Source organism: Daphnia pulicaria, chromosome 6, assembly GCF_021234035.1.
Source record: "Daphnia pulicaria isolate SC F1-1A chromosome 6, SC_F0-13Bv2, whole genome shotgun sequence".
NCBI lineage: Eukaryota > Metazoa > Arthropoda > Branchiopoda > Diplostraca > Daphniidae > Daphnia > Daphnia pulicaria.
In genome coordinates, this window is record NC_060918.1 from 785298 (window position 1) to 807207 (window position 21910).

General features: G+C 41.2%; 7 protein-coding genes and 1 long non-coding RNA gene across 14 annotated transcripts; 6 read left to right on the top strand and 2 right to left on the bottom strand.

The window, feature by feature from the left end:
* Positions 1–12: 12 nt before the first annotated feature.
* On the top strand, positions 13–2722 carry LOC124343634 (mRNA-capping enzyme-like). Of its 2 annotated transcripts, none has more exons than XM_046797038.1 (8): positions 13–672; positions 840–991; positions 1046–1325; positions 1389–1647; positions 1717–1902; positions 1988–2088; positions 2156–2361; positions 2436–2722. In XM_046797038.1, the coding sequence occupies exons 1-8, from the start codon at positions 167–169 to the stop codon at positions 2543–2545; spliced, it is 1800 nt and encodes a 599-aa protein (XP_046652994.1). In that variant the 5' UTR covers positions 13–166; the 3' UTR covers positions 2546–2722. The 2 variants fall into 2 exon arrangements, with proteins under 2 accessions (XP_046652994.1, XP_046652995.1); XM_046797039.1 differs by having other exon boundaries at positions 1055–1325.
* LOC124343756 (beta-lactamase-like protein 2 homolog) lies at positions 2697–4155 on the bottom strand. The gene is made up of 6 exons (XM_046797227.1): positions 3976–4155; positions 3770–3833; positions 3543–3706; positions 3385–3481; positions 3123–3321; positions 2697–3064 (listed from the first exon to the last, which is right to left on the bottom strand). Exons 1-6 carry the CDS (start codon positions 4028–4030, stop codon positions 2822–2824), a joined length of 822 nt encoding a protein of 273 aa, XP_046653183.1. The 5' UTR covers positions 4031–4155; the 3' UTR covers positions 2697–2821.
* A 369-nt stretch (positions 4156–4524) lies between these two features.
* Positions 4525–4917, top strand: LOC124343914. The gene is made up of 2 exons (XR_006919438.1): positions 4525–4798; positions 4863–4917. It is a non-coding gene; the product is annotated as an uncharacterized LOC124343914 (long non-coding RNA).
* A 135-nt stretch (positions 4918–5052) lies between these two features.
* Positions 5053–6218, top strand: LOC124343757 (serine/threonine-protein kinase/endoribonuclease IRE1-like). Its single transcript, XM_046797228.1, has 4 exons — positions 5053–5092; positions 5208–5444; positions 5518–5993; positions 6066–6218. Exons 2-4 carry the CDS (start codon positions 5215–5217, stop codon positions 6170–6172), a joined length of 813 nt encoding a protein of 270 aa, XP_046653184.1. The 5' UTR covers positions 5053–5092; positions 5208–5214; the 3' UTR covers positions 6173–6218.
* A 96-nt stretch (positions 6219–6314) lies between these two features.
* On the top strand, positions 6315–7822 carry LOC124343762 (protein FRG1 homolog). 2 transcript variants are annotated; one of them, XM_046797234.1, is made up of 8 exons: positions 6327–6378; positions 6470–6559; positions 6673–6755; positions 6814–6939; positions 7024–7190; positions 7259–7369; positions 7435–7538; positions 7604–7822. In XM_046797234.1, exons 2-8 carry the CDS (start codon positions 6498–6500, stop codon positions 7749–7751), a joined length of 801 nt encoding a protein of 266 aa, XP_046653190.1. In that variant the 5' UTR covers positions 6327–6378; positions 6470–6497; the 3' UTR covers positions 7752–7822. The 2 variants fall into 2 exon arrangements, with proteins under 2 accessions (XP_046653189.1, XP_046653190.1); XM_046797233.1 differs by having other exon boundaries at positions 6315–6559.
* A 15-nt stretch (positions 7823–7837) lies between these two features.
* LOC124343764 (DCN1-like protein 5) lies at positions 7838–9383 on the bottom strand. Of its 2 annotated transcripts, none has more exons than XM_046797239.1 (6): positions 9230–9383; positions 8836–9161; positions 8625–8769; positions 8455–8563; positions 8191–8398; positions 7838–8120 (listed from the first exon to the last, which is right to left on the bottom strand). In XM_046797239.1, exons 2-6 carry the CDS (start codon positions 9047–9049, stop codon positions 8053–8055), a joined length of 744 nt encoding a protein of 247 aa, XP_046653195.1. In that variant the 5' UTR covers positions 9050–9161; positions 9230–9383; the 3' UTR covers positions 7838–8052. The 2 variants fall into 2 exon arrangements, with proteins under 2 accessions (XP_046653195.1, XP_046653196.1); XM_046797240.1 differs by having other exon boundaries at positions 8836–9175; positions 9230–9374.
* An 81-nt stretch (positions 9384–9464) lies between these two features.
* LOC124343691 (putative neutral sphingomyelinase) lies at positions 9465–11999 on the top strand. 4 transcript variants are annotated; one of them, XM_046797125.1, is made up of 5 exons: positions 9465–10097; positions 10232–10452; positions 10561–10953; positions 11029–11238; positions 11301–11999. In XM_046797125.1, exons 3-5 carry the CDS (start codon positions 10564–10566, stop codon positions 11874–11876), a joined length of 1176 nt encoding a protein of 391 aa, XP_046653081.1. In that variant the 5' UTR covers positions 9465–10097; positions 10232–10452; positions 10561–10563; the 3' UTR covers positions 11877–11999. The 4 variants fall into 4 exon arrangements, with proteins under 4 accessions (XP_046653081.1, XP_046653078.1, XP_046653079.1 ...); XM_046797122.1 differs by having other exon boundaries at positions 9466–10097; positions 10232–10466; XM_046797123.1 differs by having other exon boundaries at positions 9466–9709; positions 10232–10466.
* A 110-nt stretch (positions 12000–12109) lies between these two features.
* LOC124343587 (probable phospholipid-transporting ATPase IA) lies at positions 12110–21656 on the top strand. Its single transcript, XM_046796965.1, has 19 exons — positions 12110–12661; positions 13756–13964; positions 15309–15407; positions 15551–15711; positions 15776–15987; positions 16109–16233; positions 16297–16438; positions 16648–16757; positions 16834–17206; positions 17418–17491; positions 17628–17831; positions 17978–18205; positions 18285–18437; positions 18506–19211; positions 19272–19506; positions 19576–19710; positions 19769–19885; positions 19957–20060; positions 20308–21656. Exons 1-19 carry the CDS (start codon positions 12628–12630, stop codon positions 20409–20411), a joined length of 3525 nt encoding a protein of 1174 aa, XP_046652921.1. The 5' UTR covers positions 12110–12627; the 3' UTR covers positions 20412–21656.
* The last annotated feature ends 254 nt before the right edge of the window (positions 21657–21910 follow it).

Genomic DNA, 21910 nt, shown 5'->3' on the forward strand with positions numbered 1-21910 from the left:
ATTTCACTCATTGTCAGTAGTCGTTGAATCTCCAGCGGGTTGCTCATTTTTTACGTCGTAAAGTTTAGCTTTATAGAAGTGAAAACCTATACGTCACGAATGGAATAACATAAGTCACCATAAATCTACAGGTCGATTTTTACAATAATCTTCTGAAATCGACAAAATGAGCCGCAAAAGGAATCTTGACAATGGGCCAGGCCCGATTCCTCAACGGTGGCTGCACTGTCCTCGAAAGGCCTTTTCTACAGTCGGAGAGAAATTTTTAGCGTTTAAAACTCCACTAGATGCAAGATACGATAATCAAGTCGACGATGAATATACTTTTCACCCTGAAATGGTATTTTCATCAGCCAAGAATATGAAGTTGAAACTTGGGCTCTGGATTGATCTTACCAATACCAGCAGATTCTACGACAAGAATGTAGTAGAACAAAATTCATGTAAATATGTTAAACTCAGCTGCAAAGGACATGGTGAAACTCCCAGCCCTGAAACAGTGAACCTGTTCATCAGGTTATGCACACAATTCATCTCGCAGAATCCTACACAAATTATCGGCATCCACTGTACCCATGGCTTCAACCGAACTGGCTTTCTCATTGTTTCATACTTGGTACAGGCCATGGACTGGTCAGTGGAAGCTGCAGTCAATGAATTTTCTAAAGCAAGGTAACTATCACCAATTTGAACCATAATAACATTTAGTCTACAGATGAATAAATCAGCCTGAATTTAAAACATAATGTTTACGAAGATGGGCTCTTTAGTTTCAACTACAATTTACTAATTTGTTAATTTTTCTTTAACGAACAAAATTTGTTTCCTCTCTATAATAGACCTCCTGGAATCTACAAGGAAGACTATATCAGAGAACTATTTACTCTTTATGGTGACATAGATGACGCCCCACCTGCTCCTGCCTTGCCAATGTGGCATTGCGAGGCTGATGATGATACCCCCAGCAAAGAAGAACCAGAAGCTGTTGATGGTATATTTTATTAAAACTATGCTCTTAACCTAAGAGTCATGTTCACGATTAAAGACAACGAAGATGATGACCAAGCCGGCGGCAGTACGGGTGACAAGAAGAAAAAACCACGACGAGAAGTGGCTCAAACCAAAGCCATATTCATGGAAGGCATCCCCAACGTCAAGCCGGTAACCGATATGGAGATTACAACCGAAGTGCAAAAAAGGATCAAAAGTCTCACGGGGTTCAAATCATCTGGATTCCCTGGTTGCCAGCCAGTTTCCATGGATAGAAGGAACATTCAACTGCTGAAAAACCCCTACATGGTGTCATGGAAAGCAGACGGCACCAGGTAATTGATCTTATCTTTATAGTCTTACCCGGTACCTCTAAACTTTTTCACGTTCGGATGCAGGTACATGATGTATATTATGGGACAAGGACAAGTCTACTTTATAGACAGAGACAACGCAGTGTTTCAGATCGAGGGTGTGTCGTTCTTCTCTTCGCATGATGGCAAGCGTCATTTGGTTGACACGTTAGTAGACGGTGAGATGGTCATTGATAAGGCTGACGGGATGCGCCATCCGCGCTATTTGATTTACGATCTCGTCTCTCTGGAAGGGAATCAAGTTTTGCAAGAACCTTTTTCGATCCGCTATCGTACGATCATGGTAAACAGTGTTTAAATTTATTCCATGGATTTTTCTTTTTGATTGATTGAATATCATTTTTAATTCCAGAAGGAAATTATTGAACCTCGAGTGGTTGCCATGAAATCGGGACGGATTATCCGAGAACGTGAGCCGATCGGCATTCGACGTAAAGATTTTTGGGATGTGCCAGCTACCTCCGCTCTTTTAGGAGAGAAGTTTATGAGAAAACTTGGGCACGAACCTGATGGTCTCGTTTTCCAACCTATAGAAGAGGTAAAAGAAAAATTCTGCATACCGGCAACAAAATCATTTTAAATTTATCTTTAATTGCCAACATGGTGTGTGTTTTTATGAATAGACCTATACACCAGGTCAGTGTCCTTCCGTCTTGAAGTGGAAACCACCTTCTCACAATTCTGTTGATTTTCGACTGAAAATTGTTATCGAAAACCGTCCTGGGTAAGTTCGTTATCTCACTGTAACAAATAGACTTGCATAGTTGAAATTGATTAATTTTGTTTTTTAGGATGTTGCGAGAACGTCTTGGACATTTGTTTGTCGGAGGGAAGAATGACACTCCCTTCGCGATAATGAAAGCTACCAAGGAGATGGTCCCCCTTGACAATAAAATTATTGAATGCCGATTTGAAATGAATAACGGCAATGGAAAATGGGTCTTTATGAGACAACGAACGGACAAAAGCTTCCCCAACAGCTTTAATACTGCTACAGGTAAATCAAGTGCCATCGTTTTTATATCGGCAATTCTTATTGAACACGTAAATTGGAAAAAAAAAAATTTTCAGCTGTCTGTCGAAGTATCAGTGAACCGGTTACCAAGGAGATATTAGAGGACTTTATTCTAAATCTGAGGGGTATGCCTCCTCCTCCTCCGCCCCAGCGAAGACCGCATTAGCAGCTAATCTTCGTGGTCACCTTTCTTCCTCAATCATGGTCCTCCTACACTATTTTCCCTTAAACGTCGCTCAGTTTCCCGCCAACTGTTTTATACATTCTAGAAGGTGTTCCGAGGTGCGACTTTCAAATTAAACAGGGAAAGACAAATAAATGGTTAATTTAACCCTGAAGACAAGGTGCTTCAGTCTATTTTGTCTCTCATTAAACACTTTGAGTACATGCACTGTAGAAAGTTGAGTCAATAATAGGGCTATATATTTTTTTGAACAATAGATCAAATTGTACTCCACAGTATCGCAAGTTTCTTAACTTTACCTTCTTTTTCCAATTTCTTAAGATGAAGCTCAACGTTCCTCTCAGCAGCAAGATAAAGGCTTGAATCTAAATTTTCATAAATACCCTTGACAATGTCCATGGCAGACATTTTATTCCCATGGTTAGACGAAAGGTATTCTAAAATCTGCCTCTCCCTTTCGTTTCGATGATGGATATAGTACTCTATTCGTTGAATGGGATCCTAAATACAAGACGAATAGAGTGACAAACGAACAGAAAGTTATTAGATGTAGGCTCACCTCAATCGACGGTCCGTGTCCAGGATAAATTTTACTTGGATTAAGGCCAAGTATGGTTTTCAGTGAGTTCATGTAATCGTACAGGTCCTCAAAGACGGCAGTCCCTTCACCCAAAATACAGTCCCCACTGAATAAGGAATTCTCTTCCTTCAAATGTAGGATAATGTGGTCAGTGCTGTGACCAGGTGTGTGGTACACTCTTAGGGAATGAACAACATTGTATTATTTCACTAAGTATCCCATGTAATAGTGATAGACTTACTTTAAATTGGCTCCTTCAACTGAAACTTCTTGTCCATCTGTTAATTTTTCAAATTCTGTTGGTCTGTCCTCAATGTGAAACTTTGAGACTTTGCAGTCTGATAAACAAATTTTTTTGATGTTAGAATTGGATGTTGGGAAATACAATTTGTAAACAACCTTTGTTAATTGATTGTTGGATTTTTTCCACACCCCCAACATGATCAGGATGCCAGTGGGAAACTAAAATGTGATCCAAGGTTGCTTGCTGCTCCTTTAATACTGACTGAAGCAAATCAAAGTATTCTGGGACCTGTCCATCTCCTGTGTCAAGTAGTATTCTCCTGTATATGTGAAAATGGTGCTAAATTTTACACAGAAACAGATGTTGGCCTACTGGCACTGACCGTTTTCCGGTTCCAATCAAATATGTGTTAGTTCCTTGGAGAGTAAAAGGGCCTGGATTGCAACCTATTTAATAATTTTTAACTCTATTATACAACTATGTGAAAAATAAATGAACAGCAAAGGTGACGGAACAGAATGATGTTTTTAATGTGTGATCAAACAAGTCTCAGATGAGGCACACATAAATCTTGAAATACAAAATTACCTAAAATATGAATAACACGGGGAGAAAGCTGAGAAATTCGCGGAAGAATGTTCATTGCATATGCTGTTTATAAATGGAGCTAGCAAAGAATTTTGAAGTTGTTCTTGGACGTAAAACCTGACGTAAGACGCAGTTTCAAATGGCAGCAGACAGCAGTGACAATTAGATCGACTGTCTGCTCCGAAAATAAATACAAATGCGTGGTTGCGTATAATCAATGGGTCGATATAAACTGGAAGAGAAAGAATGAAAGACTGATGCAAAGAAGAATAACGGATGAACAATTTGAATCAACATTTTACTGAATAATGAATGAATATAAAAAAAATTACTGTATTGTAAGAGCTATTAACAAATGAATATGTAATGAGTTTATTTATTTCCTGCGCTGTTTTATACAGCGGGTTTTAATCTAAATTATATGTTTGATAAACGATAACACATCATTTCGACATTTCTCGTTATCGTGACCATTTCTTTTGAAGTAATAATACAAATATTCAATTAGGTAGGCGCAGGAATGAAAGTCGTGCGACATGAGCCGCCGAGTAAGCCGCGCATTATTGGACTTCGAACACTCAGCTATAGTGATCACGCCAAAATAAAACTGCCATACAAGTTATCCAATCACAATTGGACACGCCTTTTACTCAGATAACGCAGTGTCAAGCACAGCGGGGACTACAGTTTGGTATGATTGCTCAAGAATATTAGATGTTGCGTATTTGCTATTCAAGTTTTTTCTAACTAAGTGGCCGGTGAGATCTGCTAATCATAAAGGAGAGGCAAACATAAATTCTTAATCTCATGAGACAAATTTTTGGTATGTTTTCATGGCAGATAGGTAGAGTTTACTAAGTTTATGTAAATGCAAACGTTGGATGTAGTAAAGAGGGTTTTTTTTCTTCCGTTTTCTAGAAATCTGTTATCCCCCCCCCCCCCTGCACAATAGGAGTGAAAATCATATCAGCGTCATATCACTGCCATAACGTAACCACTGGCCATACATATAAGGTGAGAATGTTAGGTATAATTCCTATAAACGCAAATTTTTCATTACATACTGTTATCTATTTTTGTTTTGTAATAAAAATACTCGTCAAGAAAATGGCGTAAGGTTTGTAGAACAAGAGTTTATTTAATAATAAATAGCATTAAAATTAATTAATAGTAAACAAAAAATAGCATATCCGATCGATATTTCATAATTAATAACTTCTGTAACTGGATAGGCAAGACATGCAGTATCCTCATCTTAAAAAGGCTGCTGCTTCTCAAATTTTGGGAAGAGGAGGTTTTGGAATTGTATACGAAGGAGAGCATAATAATGCAAAGGTAGCTATTAAACGGATAGAACTTTTGAGGACCGAAGACCATGTTAGAAATCCTACAGAAGAGGAAAGAATGATGCGCTGTGATCATTCCAACGTTCTGAAGGTTTTTGCTGTTGATCAAGATGACGATTTCAAGTAAGAATTTCATACTTACATATACACAAGCCATACTATAGCATATTAACGCATCATATTATTTAAAAAATAGGTACATAGTACTGGAGCTCTGTCAGTCCACTCTTCATGACTACATCATTAGGAAATATACCGGATCGACGATGCCTACAGAACTAGACGCTTTGCATCAAATGGCTTGTGGTTTGCAACACATCCATACAGTAGCAGGACTCGTTCATCGAGATATATCGGCTCAAAATGTCTTGATTCAAAGTCGTGAAGGTTTCCAGACTGTGTTGAAAATATCTGATTTTGGATTCTGTAAACCGGCAACAGAACGAGGTAGTTTTTCCATAAGTAAAAGTGGAACAGGAACTACTCACTTTATTGCTCCGGAGCTGCTCATTGATAATCAACTAAGAGGTCAAAGAGGAACCATCGCCTGTGATGTATTTTCACTTGGCTGTGTTTTCTATCGTTTTCTGACAATGGGACGACATCCGTTTTCAACAGGAGACGAGCTCACAATCACTTTAAATATCCGTGAGGGAAATCATAATCTAAACGGTGAGATGTTTATAATTTTTTCCGATGTTGGGCGCAGATGTTTCATTATTAATTAATTCGTTATTAATAAAGGATTAATCGAAGATCATTTTGCAAGAGAAATCATCAAAGAAATGATCCAACTAGAACCCAGCAAACGACCAAATATTACTGGTGTGGTTGATCGCCTGTCTGCTTAATAAAAATAGATCGAATAAACTTGATGTTCACAATTTTTACCAAAAATTCTAAAGGATAATTTTTAATAAAATCGCTGATAAAAAATAAAATTAGAAAATATTTCATTGAAAATTCGAATGGCGCAAATTTTAGTGGCAACGTTGCACCTGATCATCACAACACCCAACGGCACAACTAGTTTGGATTTCGTACGATTTTACGTCAGGTTATTTCCTCAAAACGAAAATAGACATAAAAAACAATTCGTGCATTTTCATTTGACACTTGTCTTCTATTTTATTACGCGTTGATTAAAGTTAGTGCCGAAATTTTCGGTTGAAGATAATGGCAGAGTATGCTGCGGTTCGATCTGGAAAACTGAAACTGAAAGGGCATAAAGATATTAAGTAAGTTGACTTTTCAAACTTATTTTTCTTTCTATTTTGTTCATCATCATGTGCATCTATTTTCTGTACATTTTGGACAATTTGAGTTTATTTCACAATGATTTGTTTTCAAGGCCAGCCAAGAAGCATAAATCCAAAAAGCGCACCCATGAGGAAGCTATCGCAGCTTCAGACAAAGATGATATGATAAAGCATGGTATATTTTATAAATTAGAAATACATTAAAAAAATATCCTCTACAGCCTTTTTTTTAGGTGGCTTTTGGAATGTACAAAATTTTTCTCAGATTTCAGGGGCATTAGCAATTGAGTTTGGTGAAAGATGCTACATCAAAGCGTTGGACAATGGTTTATTTGTACTGGGGCCACCACATGATGAAGGTAGCCTACTTTAACTAATTACTACATATTATTTTTTAGTATTTTACTTTTAACATGTACTGATAATGTTGTATGGTCCTATAGGAGATTCTCCTTCACCTGAGGAGATTTTCACAGCATTCCCTGTGGGTGAAACAAAGATAACACTTAAATCTGGGTATGGAAAATACCTTGGCATTGACAAAAATGGTATAGTTGTTGGACGATCTGATGCTGTAAGTGCGTTGGAGCAGTTCGAGCCCGTTTTTCAGGTAAGCACAACAAATTAATACAAGTCTGAGAAAAATAAGATTTAAAAAAAATATTTGGGAACAATTAGGACGGTAAGCTTGCCTTACAAGCCGCCAACAGTAAATTCGTGTCGGTTTCGCCGGATGACGACAGTTTCTACGCACAGAGTATCACTGCTGGACCAGATGAAATCTTAAAAGTAAGAACACCAAACAATCGTAAAAGTTTATGATCAGTGTTAACATTTGAGACTTTGTTGCACAGTTACGCTGCAATAAGGATTTGGAAGCAGACATTGAAAGCAAGAAAAAGAATAAAGGACCTATTGAAGAAAAAGGAAGTGTAGAGCAGATTGAGATAAACTACGTGTAAGTTTTATCCTTCTTTAATATCCGTTATTCCAACACAAGTTTAATGATTGAACATTTAACAGGAAGCAATTTCAAAAATTTCAAGACAAGAAAATGCGGGTTAATACCGAAAGCCGTGAAGTTCTCAAATCTGCCAAAGCCGAAGGGTATTTACACGAAGTCTTACTAGACAGGCGAAGCAAGATGAAATCTGATCGAATGTGCAAATGAACTAGTAAAACTATGTGTTTATGACTGCTTATTTTCAATATTGACGTAATAAAATGGGACTTTAAAAAATACTAGATTGAAAAGAGTAGAGCCTTATTTTGTATTGTGTTTCAAATCAAAGTAACAAACAGAAAAAACGTGATTTTTTTTTTTTATTTAATTTTCGGCAAATGGTTGTGCTCCACTCACTGGAGAGTGATGAATCTGGGCTGGCAGCTCGAAAGACAGCAGGCTTTAAAGCCCCTCCCAAGAATAGGAAGGATATGGACGATCAGAGCATTGAAATTTTCTAAAAAGTATTTTATTGAATGTTCGATTCTCCCCTGTTCACCTTGAGCCATTCTACAAATTCGTCTAGCATCACAGGCCCTAAATAACAAAAAAACAAGAAATGAAGTTCAAATGTTATAAATAAGTTTGTCACTGAATTCCAACTCACAAGCTCCATCAACATCGTAGTTCTTCAGATCTACATCCACCGCGCGGGAAAACTCAAGAACGTTGCACCACTGGTCTTTGTTCAGAACACGGTATCGAGATTGATCTAAAAACTGGAAGAAGGAATTCAAAAGTGACCACTGCCTTCCAAGCAACAATCCCAACATTGCTTTGGCAGTCTCAATGTCTAAACTTCTTTGATCCTTGTCCTAAAATAATATGAGCATAACACACTAGAATTAAATCAAATAAACAACAAAGTTACCCTGGAAAAATCAAAGGCATATCGGTAGATTGATTTGAAGTGGGAACTGTCAAGCAGTAGAGAATGAAGGTAGTTGAGTTTTGCTTGCAACTTTGCTAATGAATCACACCTATATCAACAATAAACCAATTAACTTTAACAGCAGAGGACATGATATTTTAAAGATTTACTGTAAATCTGTGAGTCCAAGCAGCCATTCTTGCAATGTGAAATATCCCATTTGTTTAGCTCCCATTTTCCATGACAAGACTAGCAATGCAATGTTCTCTGGCTCAACATTCAGGTCCCGGCAAAACATTTCTACACCTTCAGGCCCTGCAAAGTAAACAAATAAATTCAATTAAAGGGTTTATTAAGGTCACATTTATGACAAATACTTACCAATAGTGTCTGGTGAGCTTGGGGTGCTGTACTGGCGAAACCAGGCAATACATTTTTTTTGGTTGAATACAGTGGGTGCCTCTTCTGCTCCCTTAGTTCTAGAGCGATTTACAGTGCTGTTGCTGCTAGTTTTTGACCGTTTTCCAAACAATGAGCTTACATCCTCGCCCAGATCCATTTTCCTCTTGGTACTGTTGTTGCTATTGCGAGGCATCACACTTCCCTAATTCCTTTTCGCCAGCTTATCGAGGCGAGAAAAACTGATCACCGAAGTCCTAATCAATTGAAATTGAAGGTTGGGCATACAGACGAGCTTCAGGTTCGTCCTTGAAAAGGTTAACTAGTTTGGATTATTAAGGCCAATAACTATTGGAAAACTATTTAGATCTAGTACAATCAAGAGCGGTAAATGTTGTGGTGGACAAACGTATCCCAACTTGAACTTCTTTCTTCTCAACGTTGAGTAGTTTCTAGTTAGACACTAGACAGTTTTCCTGGCGACATGTAAAACCTCTTTTAGCTTCCCCTCCTCTAGTACCCTTACTGCTTAGAAATAATCGATTACTTAAGTATCGATTCATGACCAGCTGTTTCTTGTTGAGAGAGGAAAACAAAAATATTTCTGAGAATTAAATAAAAATAACATTAGCAATTAATTTTTTTGCGGTAAGTTTTTAATTCATGATCTCTAAATTTTCGAAGTGTTTTGGATACTGCACAGCAAGCACTAATAACACAGTTGTTTTCGAGTAATCCGATGATGACGTATTTAGGTCAATGAATCAAAAATTCTCGCCCAAGAATAACACATTCACAATAGTCTTATCATCCTCATCATCCGAAAAGCGGACACAATTTTGGAAGTCATACAAAAGTAAGTGTGGGATGGGAGCTGATTTGTTCATGAAACGAATCAGTTCTAGTTATTTGTTGAAGAGTAATGAGGAAGAAGTTGGGGAATCTATTCGACTCGACACTCGAGTGTCGAGATGTCGTGTTAACCGCCTAGTGCAGCAATAAAAGTGTTTGTGTAATGCACTGCCCCGTGTAATGCTAGAAAGACTTATTAGACTATTAAAAACGGTCCTTAAATAACAAATACGAATCGTGACTAAGTGTGTGTGTTGCGCATTTTGGTAATTATAAAAATCCCAGAGTCTCAGCTTTTTGTTTTGGCTAGACTAAACCGAAGTAATTTGTGTTAACAGACTATTGTATTGGTAAATACAGTGTTGCAAACGGGATCGTTTTTCATTTAATGGGTAATAAATTACGGCATAAAACTGATACGTTTTCTTCTCCACTTCACACTTTTCCTAGTACTTGCTATATTAAAATTATATATTTTAGTGTACAGAGCGAGTTTAACGACATTGGAATTTTAAAAACTTTACAGGTCAATTAAACGTCTTGCGAAATCCCTCGATAAACTTCATTTTAACTAATTTGACTGGGCCGCCAAAGAATCGATCTATCTTAGAATCGATACCTACACAGCTGATTTATTTGTTGACGTTTGAAGACGTTTTCACGTGTTGCACAACTTGGCACAAAGAAACACAAACATCAGTATTTATTAATAACTTGACTTGATCCTCATCGATTGAATAATTTGATGTAAGTGAACTCAGGTAAGTCTTTGGGTTTCAACGCGTGTATAGCGTAGCACAAAATTTACTGCTGTTCCCGACTCCCGTCCTAAACTGTTATCTTTTTCATTATCAGATAATGGAGGTGACTGCTTTGACTCTCAATTGCTGGGGCATTGCCGGTGTTTCGAAAGATCGAAGAACTCGTATAGATGCCATTGGAAGTCATCTGCAATTAGGCCACTATGATTTTGTTTTCCTGCAAGAGGTTTGGGTTGAAGATGACTTTCAAGCGATAGTAAAACAAGTTGGCAACATTTTCCCGTACAGCCACTACTTTCACAGTGGTGTCATTGGTGGAGGAATTTGCATTCTGTCCAAAGCGAAAATAATCAATGTTCTTTTTCACGCTTGGTCCTTGAATGGATACATTCATAAAATTCAACATGGGGATTGGTTTGGTGGCAAAGGTGTTGGTCTATGCACTGTTGTTTACCATGGCCTGAAAATCAATCTTTATGTCACCCACGTAAGCATTATCATTTAATTTACTATTTTTAGAAGTGTGCTAATATTGACTCAATTTCCCTTAAATATTTATCAGCTCCATGCAGAATACAATCCGGCAAGTGACGAATACTGTGCCCATCGCGTAGTGCAAGCATTTGAAACCTCACAGTTCATCCGTTATACCCGGAACAAAGCTGACTTCTGCATCCTCGGTGGCGATTTAAACACCGAACCGGAAAATTTGGCATACAGGCTCATATGCGATCATACTTCGTTGAAAGATTTGTATCTCTCGACCGGAAAAGTATTTCATTTTTGTAGAATCGACCCTAAAGATCTTACTTAAATTCTTGTTTGTATTTACAGCCGGAAATCGAAGGTATGACCAGCGAAACACCAGCCAATTCATACACAGCATCGGAAAGCTTACGGGCCTGTCCAAATGGCAAACGCATCGATTTCGTCATGTGCAGCTCGAGGAAAGGCCTTCAGATCGAGACAATCGACGTCAACATTCCACTGCCACCCCGCATTCCCAACTATCCTTTCAGTTATTCCGATCACGAAGCAGTTTGTGCTAAATTTCGAATCCTAGAAACCCAGTCCGTTTCCACCAACCAGAAATGGAGCAAAGACACGTCCATCTCGTCGTTAAAGGAAGCCTTACAGGTGTGTGACGCTGCGCTGAGGAATATTGCCAACGACAGACGCAACTATTGGCTGGCTTTCGGTATATTCGTCGTCCTTTTGGCCGCATTGCCGTTCACGTATGACGGCTCACGCATTGTCCACTACACCTTGACGGTCACCCACTTGCTGCTCACTCTAGTCGCTGTTTTTTGCCTAATTATGGCCACCGTATGGAACCGGATCGAGCGACACGGCATATTAGCTGGTAAACTTGCCATAGTCACTCGAATCCAAGCCCTCGAAGATTCCTAAAATTCCCGTAATGTATTTCAGTATTAAAGTTACAAAATAATGTTTATTACAATTACGAAAATTCGACGGTTATATTCCAAAACCCAAAACACCCATTTTAAATACAAGTTATTCCTCCCGCTAGATGGCTCTGTCACTTGTTGCGTCCCTCAAATCGACGTTTTTCCGACAGATGGCGCATGGCAGTTTTGGCAGAATGATAATCGCGTGCTGAGAGAGGGCGTACACATTTTTCTTGTTCCGTTGGCGAGAGAATAGTTTCGTCGGCTGCACAGTGCTCTCTCCATACATGTAGGGTTCATCTCTTCTCCGAGATTTTAACTTTTTCTGGACTGACCTTGTCAGTGAGCACTCGATGGATGTGCTGCTACAGCAGAAAGAAGAGCTCACCTGTTTTAAGCCAACAACACCCAACAACTGCTGTGTATCAGCCTGCTTGACTTTGTACCACCGTGGCAAGTTGATTGAAAAACAGCCGAAGCAAAAGGTTTTTCATAACTGGCGTAATGCAGTTCGAGAGTGAAGGCCAAACTGGACGACATTTTTGAAAAAAAAAACAACAACACACATTTCGACCGTGTGTGTGTGTGAGTGTGTGGGTGTGTGGTTTTTGTTTTCGTGAGTGAGTCAGCCCGTCGTAAAATTTAGTTTGTTTTGTTCAAGTGAAATAGCCTCGAGATTTTTCACGACACCCCAGAATTCGACGTTGCACACAATTTCTACCAAATTTCTGCGCCATTGAAAAGAAGAAATGGGGACTTTTGGCATCATCACTCGACTCAGCGGTAACGATTCCTCGATCCTATTTTGAATTTCAAATGTTATGAACCTTATGTTCGTCTTATTTCCCTCCCAACGATAGTTTTCCATTTATTCCCCAATCGTTTCGTCATTATAATCTTTGGCTTCATTGGGCATCTCCTAGAATTTGCTTTCATCTTTCCCTCGTATTATTATCTCAGCCCAACAATTGATTCTTCTTTCTCCCATTGATTGTATAATCCTTGCTCTACCCTGGAGCTATTGTATGCAAGTAGTATCCCAGTGCTTAAAGTATTGAATGGCCCACTAGGTCGGTCGGTCGGTCGGTCGTTGTAGAAAATGCATCTATTGATGGCTGGTGGTGGTGGTGAGTAAAAGACTTGGTACATTTTCCGGGCTTTCCCCCCCTCCTCAACCGTCGTCTCCTTCCGTATGTGCTTGTACATACAAGTAAGATCTTTGCTGCGTTTCGTCAAGAGAAAATTATTGACCGGCGGCCGACGCTTGCGCTCTTCCATCTCTTCCAGCTCCACTGCGTGGGGTGGTTTCCGCAGAGCGCCCGCTCAAACGTATACCATGTCGGTACGAGTACTACACACTATATCCAGTGAGGCCATGAAAGAATAAGAAGGAAAAACTACACACACACACACACTGGAAAGGGAAACAAAATCCCAGGCCCCGTCGACTGGCATGTTGTTGTGTGTTGCACCTATTGCTCGGCTCATTTCAAGGGAGGATCGACGACGGTGACGACGGCTCCTGAAAAAAGGGCCTCCTTTTGCCTCCTGTCAACCCTATCACACCACCGCCTGTTGCTGAATAAAAGAAAGGAGCTGCTGCTGCAGTATACCTTCTGGGCTCGTATTTTCCGATTGGCTGCTTGCTGCTGCTGTTGCCTATTTTTAACCTTCCAGTCAACATCCAATTTGACGAGTGTTGAAGTTTCTTTTATTTTTTGATTTGCGGCCCAATGTTTGTGTTGTTGTAGTCGGATTTGTGCGATGATTCATGTGCGTTGGGATCGTGGCAAGTCTCACGTTGTCCATCATCTCCGTCGGATAATTTGATGATAACTAAACTGACCGAGTGTTGTGTTGTGCTATGCGAGTTACAGAGGAGGAGGACGACCGGACATCGGGGGCCACCGAGGCGGCCGAATGCATCGAATTACGAGCCATTCGCGTCCAGGTGACGGGCCAACGTTTTTGTAGCAATCGGGTTTCAACGGCCAAGTACAACGCCCTCTCCTTCCTACCTTGCTTCCTGTTTGAACAGTTTCGACGCTACTCCAACTGCTTTTTCCTCTTCATCGCCCTGCTCCAGGTAAGAATACCAAATTTCATTTTATCACCCAGAAAACAGCGTTTTTTCACAATAACACGTGTGGGTAGTAGTAGTATATGGGGGGGGGATGGCTGGAGGCAAATCCTATTCGATCATGCAATGCCGAACTCGACGATATAGGAAATTGATCGTGTCGTCGATGTGAATAGGGAATAGAGCGCGCAGACAGGCCGTGATCCGCCGCGTTAACAGGGCAACAAAATAAAACCCTACCAAGTGTCGTGCACACCTTAATCTCATTGATTTTTTCCTTCCAGCTCCCACCGTCTGTATAAAAGCGAAAGCTGTGTGCGGAAGCGTACCGTATAGCGACCCTATAGACCCCCCGTATATAAGATTGCCCAGCTCTCTATTCTAAAAAAGACAATCGAGCGAGCTGAGACTCGCGAGGTCCTGGAAAAAATAAAAGTAAATAAATAAAGTTGCCCAGTTGTTGTGTCTCTTGGAAAAACGGGGAAAGTGGGAGATGAAGGGAAACAAACGAACCGTTGGTGTAAAAAAGTTTCAGGCTCGGCTTGGCTGAGTGTGTGTCTGTGTGGAGGGAAACAAAATCGATACGTATTAGCCCTTGTTGCTGGTAGATACTATATATATATACCGGTCGTCAAGTGCCTATCGGTTCTCGAGAAGGGTAGGACAAAGTTCATGAAAAAGTTCAGCGAACTTCTTATATTCTTTCTTTTCACTTATTTATTTCGAGAGAGAAAAAGAGAAATGACTATAGAGCAGAGAGGTTATAGGCTATATAGCTCTTGTTTGTTTCTTGGAATGGGTGGATCGGTTGATGATTCTTTTAGCGGTAGGTCTAATTAAGGCACTAATGACCAACAGGGAAAAACCCAGGATACCACCCCGTGGCCCATTGGCAGCTGGAAATGTAGAAGCTGCTGGGCACACGACATTTTATTATTCCTACTGTTTTTATTGGTCGGTTATTATTATAGCATATCGGTTTGAGTTATGCCGTTGTTGGCAAAGGGCGAACAATGGCACAGTAGCCACAGTCCACACACATAGAGAGTAGAAAGAGAGATTCCGTTTATTTTTGTTGCGAGTTTTTTTTTTCGGGAAAACTTTCAGCTGAATGCGTCCAAATTTCCGTCGTCCTCTACTACACTCGGCGTGACCTATCTGATTGATCTGTGTCTGGGATGTCTGCGCGTCTGCTATAGCTCTCTTTCACGACATTTCTTTTTTCTTTCATACCTCTTTCATCTCCTTCATTCTGTCACCCTTTATCTGATTGTGATTTTTCTTTTTTCTCTGTTTTGTGTGTGTGTTTGTTTCGGCGGATTTTTTCGCGTCGTCGTCGTCGTATGGCAGCAAATTCCTGATGTGTCACCAACGGGTCGATACACGACGCTTGTCCCGTTGTTGTTCATTCTGGCCGTGTCAGCCACCAAGGAAATTGTGGAAGATGTCGTAAGTATTATATTGTGTGTAAACAGTGCCTGCAGACACATCTGTAATCACATTTGTACCCTCCGCGTTGTTTTCTTAATTCAATTTGTTTATTTGCTGCTGCTGCTGCTGCTGCCCCTGTCCGATGCCTCGGACAACAACAGAAAAGACACAAAGCTGATCAGGAGACCAACAAGAGGCAGGTGGAAGCCCTGCGGGATGGCCAGTGGCTTTGGCTGGCATGGCAACAAATTAACGTTGGAGATGTGGTTCGAGTCAGAGCTGGAGCTTTTTTCCCGGCCGATCTTATCCTGATTTCTTCGAGGTACAATTTAAAAAAAAAAATTTCCGTTCCATTGAAATTCATTTTGCCTTACATTTTATTATAGTGAGCCGCATTCGCTGTGTTACATCGAAACGGCCAATTTGGATGGGGAGACCAATTTGAAGATCCGCCAGGCTTTGCCAGCCACTGCCAAACTGTTGAGTGTCACGGCTCTCAAGGATTTGCAAGGCACTCTGCATTGCGAATTGCCCAATCGTCACTTGTACGAATTCACCGGCACGCTCAGACTCGCCAATCACGAGCCGCTTGCTTTGGGTAAGGTTCCAATTTTATAACTCACATTATTGTTGCTAAGCAACTTATTGTATTATTTTCGTCACCGCGACTAGTAGACTATATAAATGACCTTTTTTCGGCTTTGTGTGTGTCATCACAGGTCCGGATCAATTGCTGCAGAGAGGCGCCCGTCTCCAAAACACAAAATGGGCCACTGGAATCGTCCTCTACACCGGCCACGAGACAAAATTGCTGCAGAATTCATCCGCCGCCGCTCCATTGAAGGTTTTTCCCATTTATTTTTGGACACTGGTGAATTTTATTAATCAAATTTTTTTCTGTTTGCAGAGATCGACTGTTGATCAAGCAGCCAACATGCAAATTCTGTTGCTCTTTTTCTTGCTGGTCCTGCTCTCTTTGCTGGCCTCGAGTTGCAATGAGATTTGGGCCTCCAATTTTGGCTTCCAGCATTGGTACCTTGGATTAGAAGGTAAATGAAACAAGACCAGACAAACTGTAAACAAGTTTCTTTTATCCTGTTCGATCCAGCGAAGAAAAGGTTTCACTATCGATCCGTCTTTTTCTCTCCCCCCCCTTTCGTTCATGTCTAATTAAATTCTTGATTGTGAGCAAAAGATAATTGATGATTACTCACGTCCGCCCCCCTTTCACTTTTTTTTCCGGCTCATTGTTATTCAGATCTGCCGACGGCCAACTTTGGCTACAATTTGCTGACGTACATCATTCTGTTCAACAACCTCATCCCCATTTCTTTGCAAGTCACAATCGAGATGGTCCGGTTCATGCAGGTACTAAAAAATGTCACGATTCGCCAATTCTTTGTTCATTAGTTGACGATTTGTTTGTTTTTGTTTATTTTTAAAGGCCACGTTCATCAATAATGATTTGGAAATGTACCACGTCGAGACGGACACGCCAGCCTGCGCTCGAACTTCCAATTTGAACGAGGAGCTGGGCCAGGTCAAGTACGTTTTCTCGGACAAGACTGGCACGTTGACGCAGAACGTGATGGAGTTCCAGCAGTGCTCAGTGGGTGGCACCATCTACTCGGCCAAGAGCGACGTGGTGGTCAACAGTTCCGGCATGGCTTCGTCGATGGTTCAAGACTTGACGGCCAAACATTCGAACGCCCCCTACATTCGAGAGTTCCTCACTCTGCTGGCCGTCTGCCACACGGTCATACCGGAGAAGGATGAAACCAATCCCGAAATCCTCCACTATCACGCCGCCTCTCCAGGTCTTGTCATCGATTGACTTTTATTTCTTTTGATTCTTTTGTTTTCTTTTTTAATCCGGCCACCACTACTATAGAGTTGATCACGTTCTCACTTACTCACTCACGATGATTGTTTTTTCTATGGAACTCGTCGTCCTTTATTATTATTTCCCGCTCTCTCTCTGTCTCTCTGGTCATGTCCGTCCGCCTGACTCTTTTTTTTATTTATCAGATGAAAGAGCTCTGATTCAAGGAGCTGCTCGATTGGGATGGGTCCTGTCGTCACGCACACCAGAGACATTAACGGTACGTTAGCCCCTGCGGCATTGATTTTTACGGCGGGGATCTATTCCTTTTTTTATTTTATTTTTTTTTAAACGGGAAAAATGTCACCACGGATGGGAATTGATGTCCGGGTCATTGTTGATGGGTTGCCATTTAGATCACCGCCGAGGGGATGGAACATCGTTACCAGCTACTCCACATTCTCGAGTTCACCAGCGACCGTAAACGCATGTCGGTCATCGTCCGGACGCCCTCCGGAAAGATTAAATTGTTTTGCAAAGGAGCAGACACGGTTATCTACGAGAGATTGGGAAGCGCCGCTCCTACGGGACCTCAGCAACATCAACAGTACATCAGACAGGTAATCTTTTCCTTTTCTGTGTATTTCTTTTATGTGGTTTTGCTTGTTGTTGTTTCGCATGGGATTCTTTTTTTTTCGGCCTATTTTGTTTTTCTTCGTGTTCATTGATCGTGTGTGTTTTTGTTGGTTTTCGCTTTTACAAACAGGTGACGACCAATCATCTGGAAGCGTTCGCTCGTGAGGGTTTGCGCACTCTGTGCTGCGCAGTGGCCGAAATCCCGCACGATATTTACGAGGAGTGGAAGCACACGTACCACCGGGCGTCCGTCTCGATGCAGAACCGCGAGGAGAAATTGGCGGATGCGGCGAATTTAATCGAAAACAATTTGGTTCTCCTGGGCGCTACGGCCATTGAAGACAAATTGCAAGATGAGGTAAATGTTCTCTTTCCTTATCTCACTGGGTGTCATTTTTAACGCTCATTTTCTTTATGCGTCATCCCCAAATAAAAAGGTTCCGGAAACAATTGGCGCGTTACTTGAAGCGGATATCCGCATGTGGATGTTGACTGGCGACAAGCAGGAAACGGCTATCAACATCGGCCACGCCTGTCGCCTCCTCAATTCCAACATGGAATTATTGGTCATGAATGAGGAATCGCTCGATGTAAGTTATTCCAATTGCATTCATCCGGCAGGATTACTTTAATTAATTTCATCACCATTCCCCATCAGGGTACGAGGGAAGTGATTGGCCGATGGTTGAGCACCCGCTCCGAGGGCAGCTCGCCCCTGAGCACGACCATGGCTTCTTCGGCCGCCCTGGTCGTCGACGGACAGACTCTGAAATACGCCATGAGCTGCGACCTGAAGAAGGATTTCCTCCAGTTGTGCCTGCAATGCCGGGCCGTCATTTGCTGTCGGGTGACGCCCAGTCAGAAGGCGGAAATCGTCGAGGCCGTGACGATCGAGACGCAGGCGGTGACGTTGGCCATCGGCGACGGAGCCAACGACGTCGCCATGATCCAGAAGGCCCACGTCGGCGTCGGTATCTCGGGCATGGAGGGTCTCCAGGCGGCCTGCGCATCAGATTACTCGATCGCCCAGTTCCGCTTCCTGCGCCGGCTTCTCCTCGTCCACGGCGCCTCCAATTACTACCGCATGTGCCGACTAATTCTCTACTCCTTCTACAAGAACATCACCCTGTACGTCATTGAGCTCTGGTTCGCCCACCACTCGGCCTGGTCGGGTCAGATTCTCTTCGAACGATGGACCATCGGTCTCTACAACGTCCTCTTTACTGCCGCCCCACCTTTAGCCCTGGGATTGTTTGACCGGCGTTGCACGGCCGAGGTCTCCTACAGGTACCCGCAGCTCTACAAACCCTCACAGTCTGCCCAGCATTTCAATGTCAAGGTTTTCTGGTTCTGGATGTCGAAAGGTATTAGCTCTCATACTTTTATTCCTGCTCGGATGTTCATTTTTTTATCTTCTCTTACAGCTTTGATCCATTCCGTGTTGCTGTTTGGGCTACCGTTGATGGCCTTTGGTGAGGACATTGTCTGGTCCAACGGAAAGGATGGAGGCTACCTCATTCTGGGCAACGCTGTGTACACCTATGTCGTGGTCACGGTCTGCCTCAAGGCCGCACTGGAGACTTATTCGTGGACGTGGCTTTCCTTATTGGCTATAGGAGGATCAGTTCTGACATGGTTCCTCTTTTTAGCTTTCTACAGGTAAAAAACCACTTAACTAATGGCTAGATTTTTATTCGATTGACTTTTAATGTTTCTTTTTTTTATTAGTCATTTTTGGCCCAGCTTACCACTCGCTGCCAACATGGCCGGAATGTCCCACATGCTATTGTCGTCGCCCGTCTTTTGGTGGGGACTGATCCTTGCCCCAGTCACTGCCCTTATCTCCGATTTCTCCATCAAAACGTAAGGTTGAATTTATTCTCAAATTCAAACACTTTTAACTTGACATTTTGTTCTATAGCCTGTGGAATACCATGTTCAAGTCATTCACTGACCAAGTGTGCGAAAGAGAGATCAATTTGCAGCGATCCGAGTCGGGAAAGCTGCTGGATAGTCAACGGAGGGATTCCAGGACCAAGTAAACACTTTTTAAGACTAGTAAAATGAATCGCTTCTTCTAATATTTGATGTGTTTATGTGTGTATTTAGGTTGGTTGAGACCGCCCGGCTGATGCGCAGCGTTCGAAATGTATTCCGGCGGCCAAACGCCTCGTCGGACGGAGCTCGCGGCCAGACGGAACTCGAACTTTCTCGTAAATTTTCCTAAATTTATTTCAACTACGATTTAAGCGCTATTTATAAAACCATTTGTTTTTTTTCCCTCCTCATAAGCACAAACAAGAACCAAAGTTCACGCACGGGTTAATTATTTCCTTGTACAAAGATAACAAAAATTTGGGCCCCTTTTTTTCTTTAATACAGATAACCATTGTTCATTTTGTCCGTTTTTTTTTGTTTGTGTGTGTGTGTTTGTTTTTCTCTTTTCTTCTTGACTTGCAGACGGTTACGCTTTCTCGCAAGAGGAACACGGAGCGGTGCGGCAAGGGGACATGGTTCGAGCCTACGACACCACTTTGCCTTCGAGGTCAATGGACAAATTGTAAAAGAAACAAAACAAACCCAAAAAAACATTATCAAGACTGAAACAAATTCACCGCCCCCATCCTCACCACTTACAAAAAAAAACGGAAGAAGAAATGCAAACACATTCAGATTTATTCATCAAACAACAACAAATAGGATCGTCCCCCGCCACAGCCCAGTTTGTTGACCCGGTTATATAGTTGTTTATTATCGCGGGGGCCTACTTGTTCATTCATTTTTACCCAAATCGTCGAAAGAAAAATGGATAGAAGACGATACCCGCATTTAGTAATTTTGCTGTGCTGTTGGCCTCGGTGTCGGCTTCGTGTTGTACACAATAATCCCCCCCACCACCACCACCAACAACACTTTCCTGTGTCTCCTTTTTAATTGCAATTCTTCCTCATCCGGGGGATGAAGGGAGGATTGAATTCGGAGTTCTTTTTATTATTCGTTTTTCTCCTGCGCCATCTGTGTTAACTGTGAAATATCTCTTCGTTTGTGTCGTCGATGATTTATTTTTTAAAAAATTACGTGTTTAGGTTCCTACTATCCCCTTTTTAAAACACATTTCCTGTCGTTCGCAACACACACACACACAACTATACACCCAGAAGAAAAGGAAAACACGACCCCCCGAAGTTGATGAATAGGACAATGTGATGATCACCACTACCACAAGAACAACAACAAATTCATCCCAATTCCAATAATGATGAATTTCAACAAATTCTAGTCAGACTGAATTGATCAAGTTCAAAAATAATTTTCAGTTGCATTGGGTTTTATAGTTCCTTTTTTTTTTGGTTCCTTCAAATCTTTGGTAGTATATTTCGATTACGTCAACTTAATGTCTCTCTGCCTTTTGTTTCTTGCCAATTCAATTCGCACCCGAGTCTTTTTTTTAATGATTTCGATTTGAGTTTTATTTGAATTAGGTGATTTTTAAAGAAATTACTGTGTCATTCGTATTCGTCTTCCTGCCACGTTGGACTTTCATCGCGGGTCATCACTTTCACTTATTTAATTGGCGTGATTTAATTTAATTCATTTTTTTTTTCAAATTAATTTATGATTTCATTATTGGGTCTCATTTCTTGGAAATTATTCATTGGTCTCTCCTCTCTCTCTATCTCTCTCTCTTCTATTTCTCTGGTCGCTCTGCCTCTTCATTTCTATCGGCCCGCCCTTTCCAAACTTTATCGACGTCTTTCTATATTCCATATACTATTGTCATTATCATATTATACATGTACCGGCTGAAATTTGTTGTCACGTTTTCCATTACAGATTGATGAAAAAAAAAACTGATCGCCCAGTTATAGAAGCAACGCTCAACTAACATTTTATTTTCATTGGGAAAATGCCCTCAACTTGATTTTTCAAATTTCAGACAGGCAAAAACTATTCGCTTCCGCATTCCATCCGGTTTGAGAATAGCAAATTCTTCTTCCAAGACGTCGCATTTCAAGCCCTTTTACCAAACTGTTTGTCGACTACTTTAGCGAGGTTTAATTTC

Coding starts and splice junctions, on each gene's coding strand:
- LOC124343634 (XM_046797038.1), top strand. CDS start 167: ATGAGCCGCAAAAGGAATCTTGACAATGGGCCAGGCCCGATTCCTCAA. Junction 992..1,045: donor AGAACCAGAAGCTGTTGATG/GTATATTTTATT, acceptor TCACGATTAAAG/ACAACGAAGATGATGACCAA. Junction 2,362..2,435: donor CAGCTTTAATACTGCTACAG/GTAAATCAAGTG, acceptor AAAAATTTTCAG/CTGTCTGTCGAAGTATCAGT.
- LOC124343756 (XM_046797227.1), bottom strand. CDS start 4,030: ATGAACATTCTTCCGCGAATTTCTCAGCTTTCTCCCCGTGTTATTCAT. Junction 3,707..3,769: donor TTGATTGGAACCGGAAAACG/GTCAGTGCCAGT, acceptor TCACATATACAG/GAGAATACTACTTGACACAG. Junction 3,482..3,542: donor CCAACAATCAATTAACAAAG/GTTGTTTACAAA, acceptor TTTGTTTATCAG/ACTGCAAAGTCTCAAAGTTT.
- LOC124343757 (XM_046797228.1), top strand. CDS start 5,215: ATGCAGTATCCTCATCTTAAAAAGGCTGCTGCTTCTCAAATTTTGGGA. Junction 5,445..5,517: donor GATCAAGATGACGATTTCAA/GTAAGAATTTCA, acceptor TTTAAAAAATAG/GTACATAGTACTGGAGCTCT. Junction 5,994..6,065: donor GGGAAATCATAATCTAAACG/GTGAGATGTTTA, acceptor TTATTAATAAAG/GATTAATCGAAGATCATTTT.
- LOC124343762 (XM_046797233.1), top strand. CDS start 6,498: ATGGCAGAGTATGCTGCGGTTCGATCTGGAAAACTGAAACTGAAAGGG. Junction 6,756..6,813: donor AGATGATATGATAAAGCATG/GTATATTTTATA, acceptor CCTTTTTTTTAG/GTGGCTTTTGGAATGTACAA. Junction 7,191..7,258: donor AGTTCGAGCCCGTTTTTCAG/GTAAGCACAACA, acceptor GGGAACAATTAG/GACGGTAAGCTTGCCTTACA.
- LOC124343764 (XM_046797239.1), bottom strand. CDS start 9,049: ATGCCTCGCAATAGCAACAACAGTACCAAGAGGAAAATGGATCTGGGC. Junction 8,564..8,624: donor CTTGGACTCACAGATTTACA/GTAAATCTTTAA, acceptor TTGTTGATATAG/GTGTGATTCATTAGCAAAGT. Junction 8,399..8,454: donor ATGCCTTTGATTTTTCCAGG/GTAACTTTGTTG, acceptor ATATTATTTTAG/GACAAGGATCAAAGAAGTTT.
- LOC124343691 (XM_046797125.1), top strand. CDS start 10,564: ATGGAGGTGACTGCTTTGACTCTCAATTGCTGGGGCATTGCCGGTGTT. Junction 10,954..11,028: donor TCAATCTTTATGTCACCCAC/GTAAGCATTATC, acceptor AATATTTATCAG/CTCCATGCAGAATACAATCC. Junction 11,239..11,300: donor TGTATCTCTCGACCGGAAAA/GTATTTCATTTT, acceptor TTGTATTTACAG/CCGGAAATCGAAGGTATGAC.
- LOC124343587 (XM_046796965.1), top strand. CDS start 12,628: ATGGGGACTTTTGGCATCATCACTCGACTCAGCG. Junction 15,712..15,775: donor CTTATCCTGATTTCTTCGAG/GTACAATTTAAA, acceptor ATTTTATTATAG/TGAGCCGCATTCGCTGTGTT. Junction 17,207..17,417: donor CTATCACGCCGCCTCTCCAG/GTCTTGTCATCG, acceptor TTTATTTATCAG/ATGAAAGAGCTCTGATTCAA.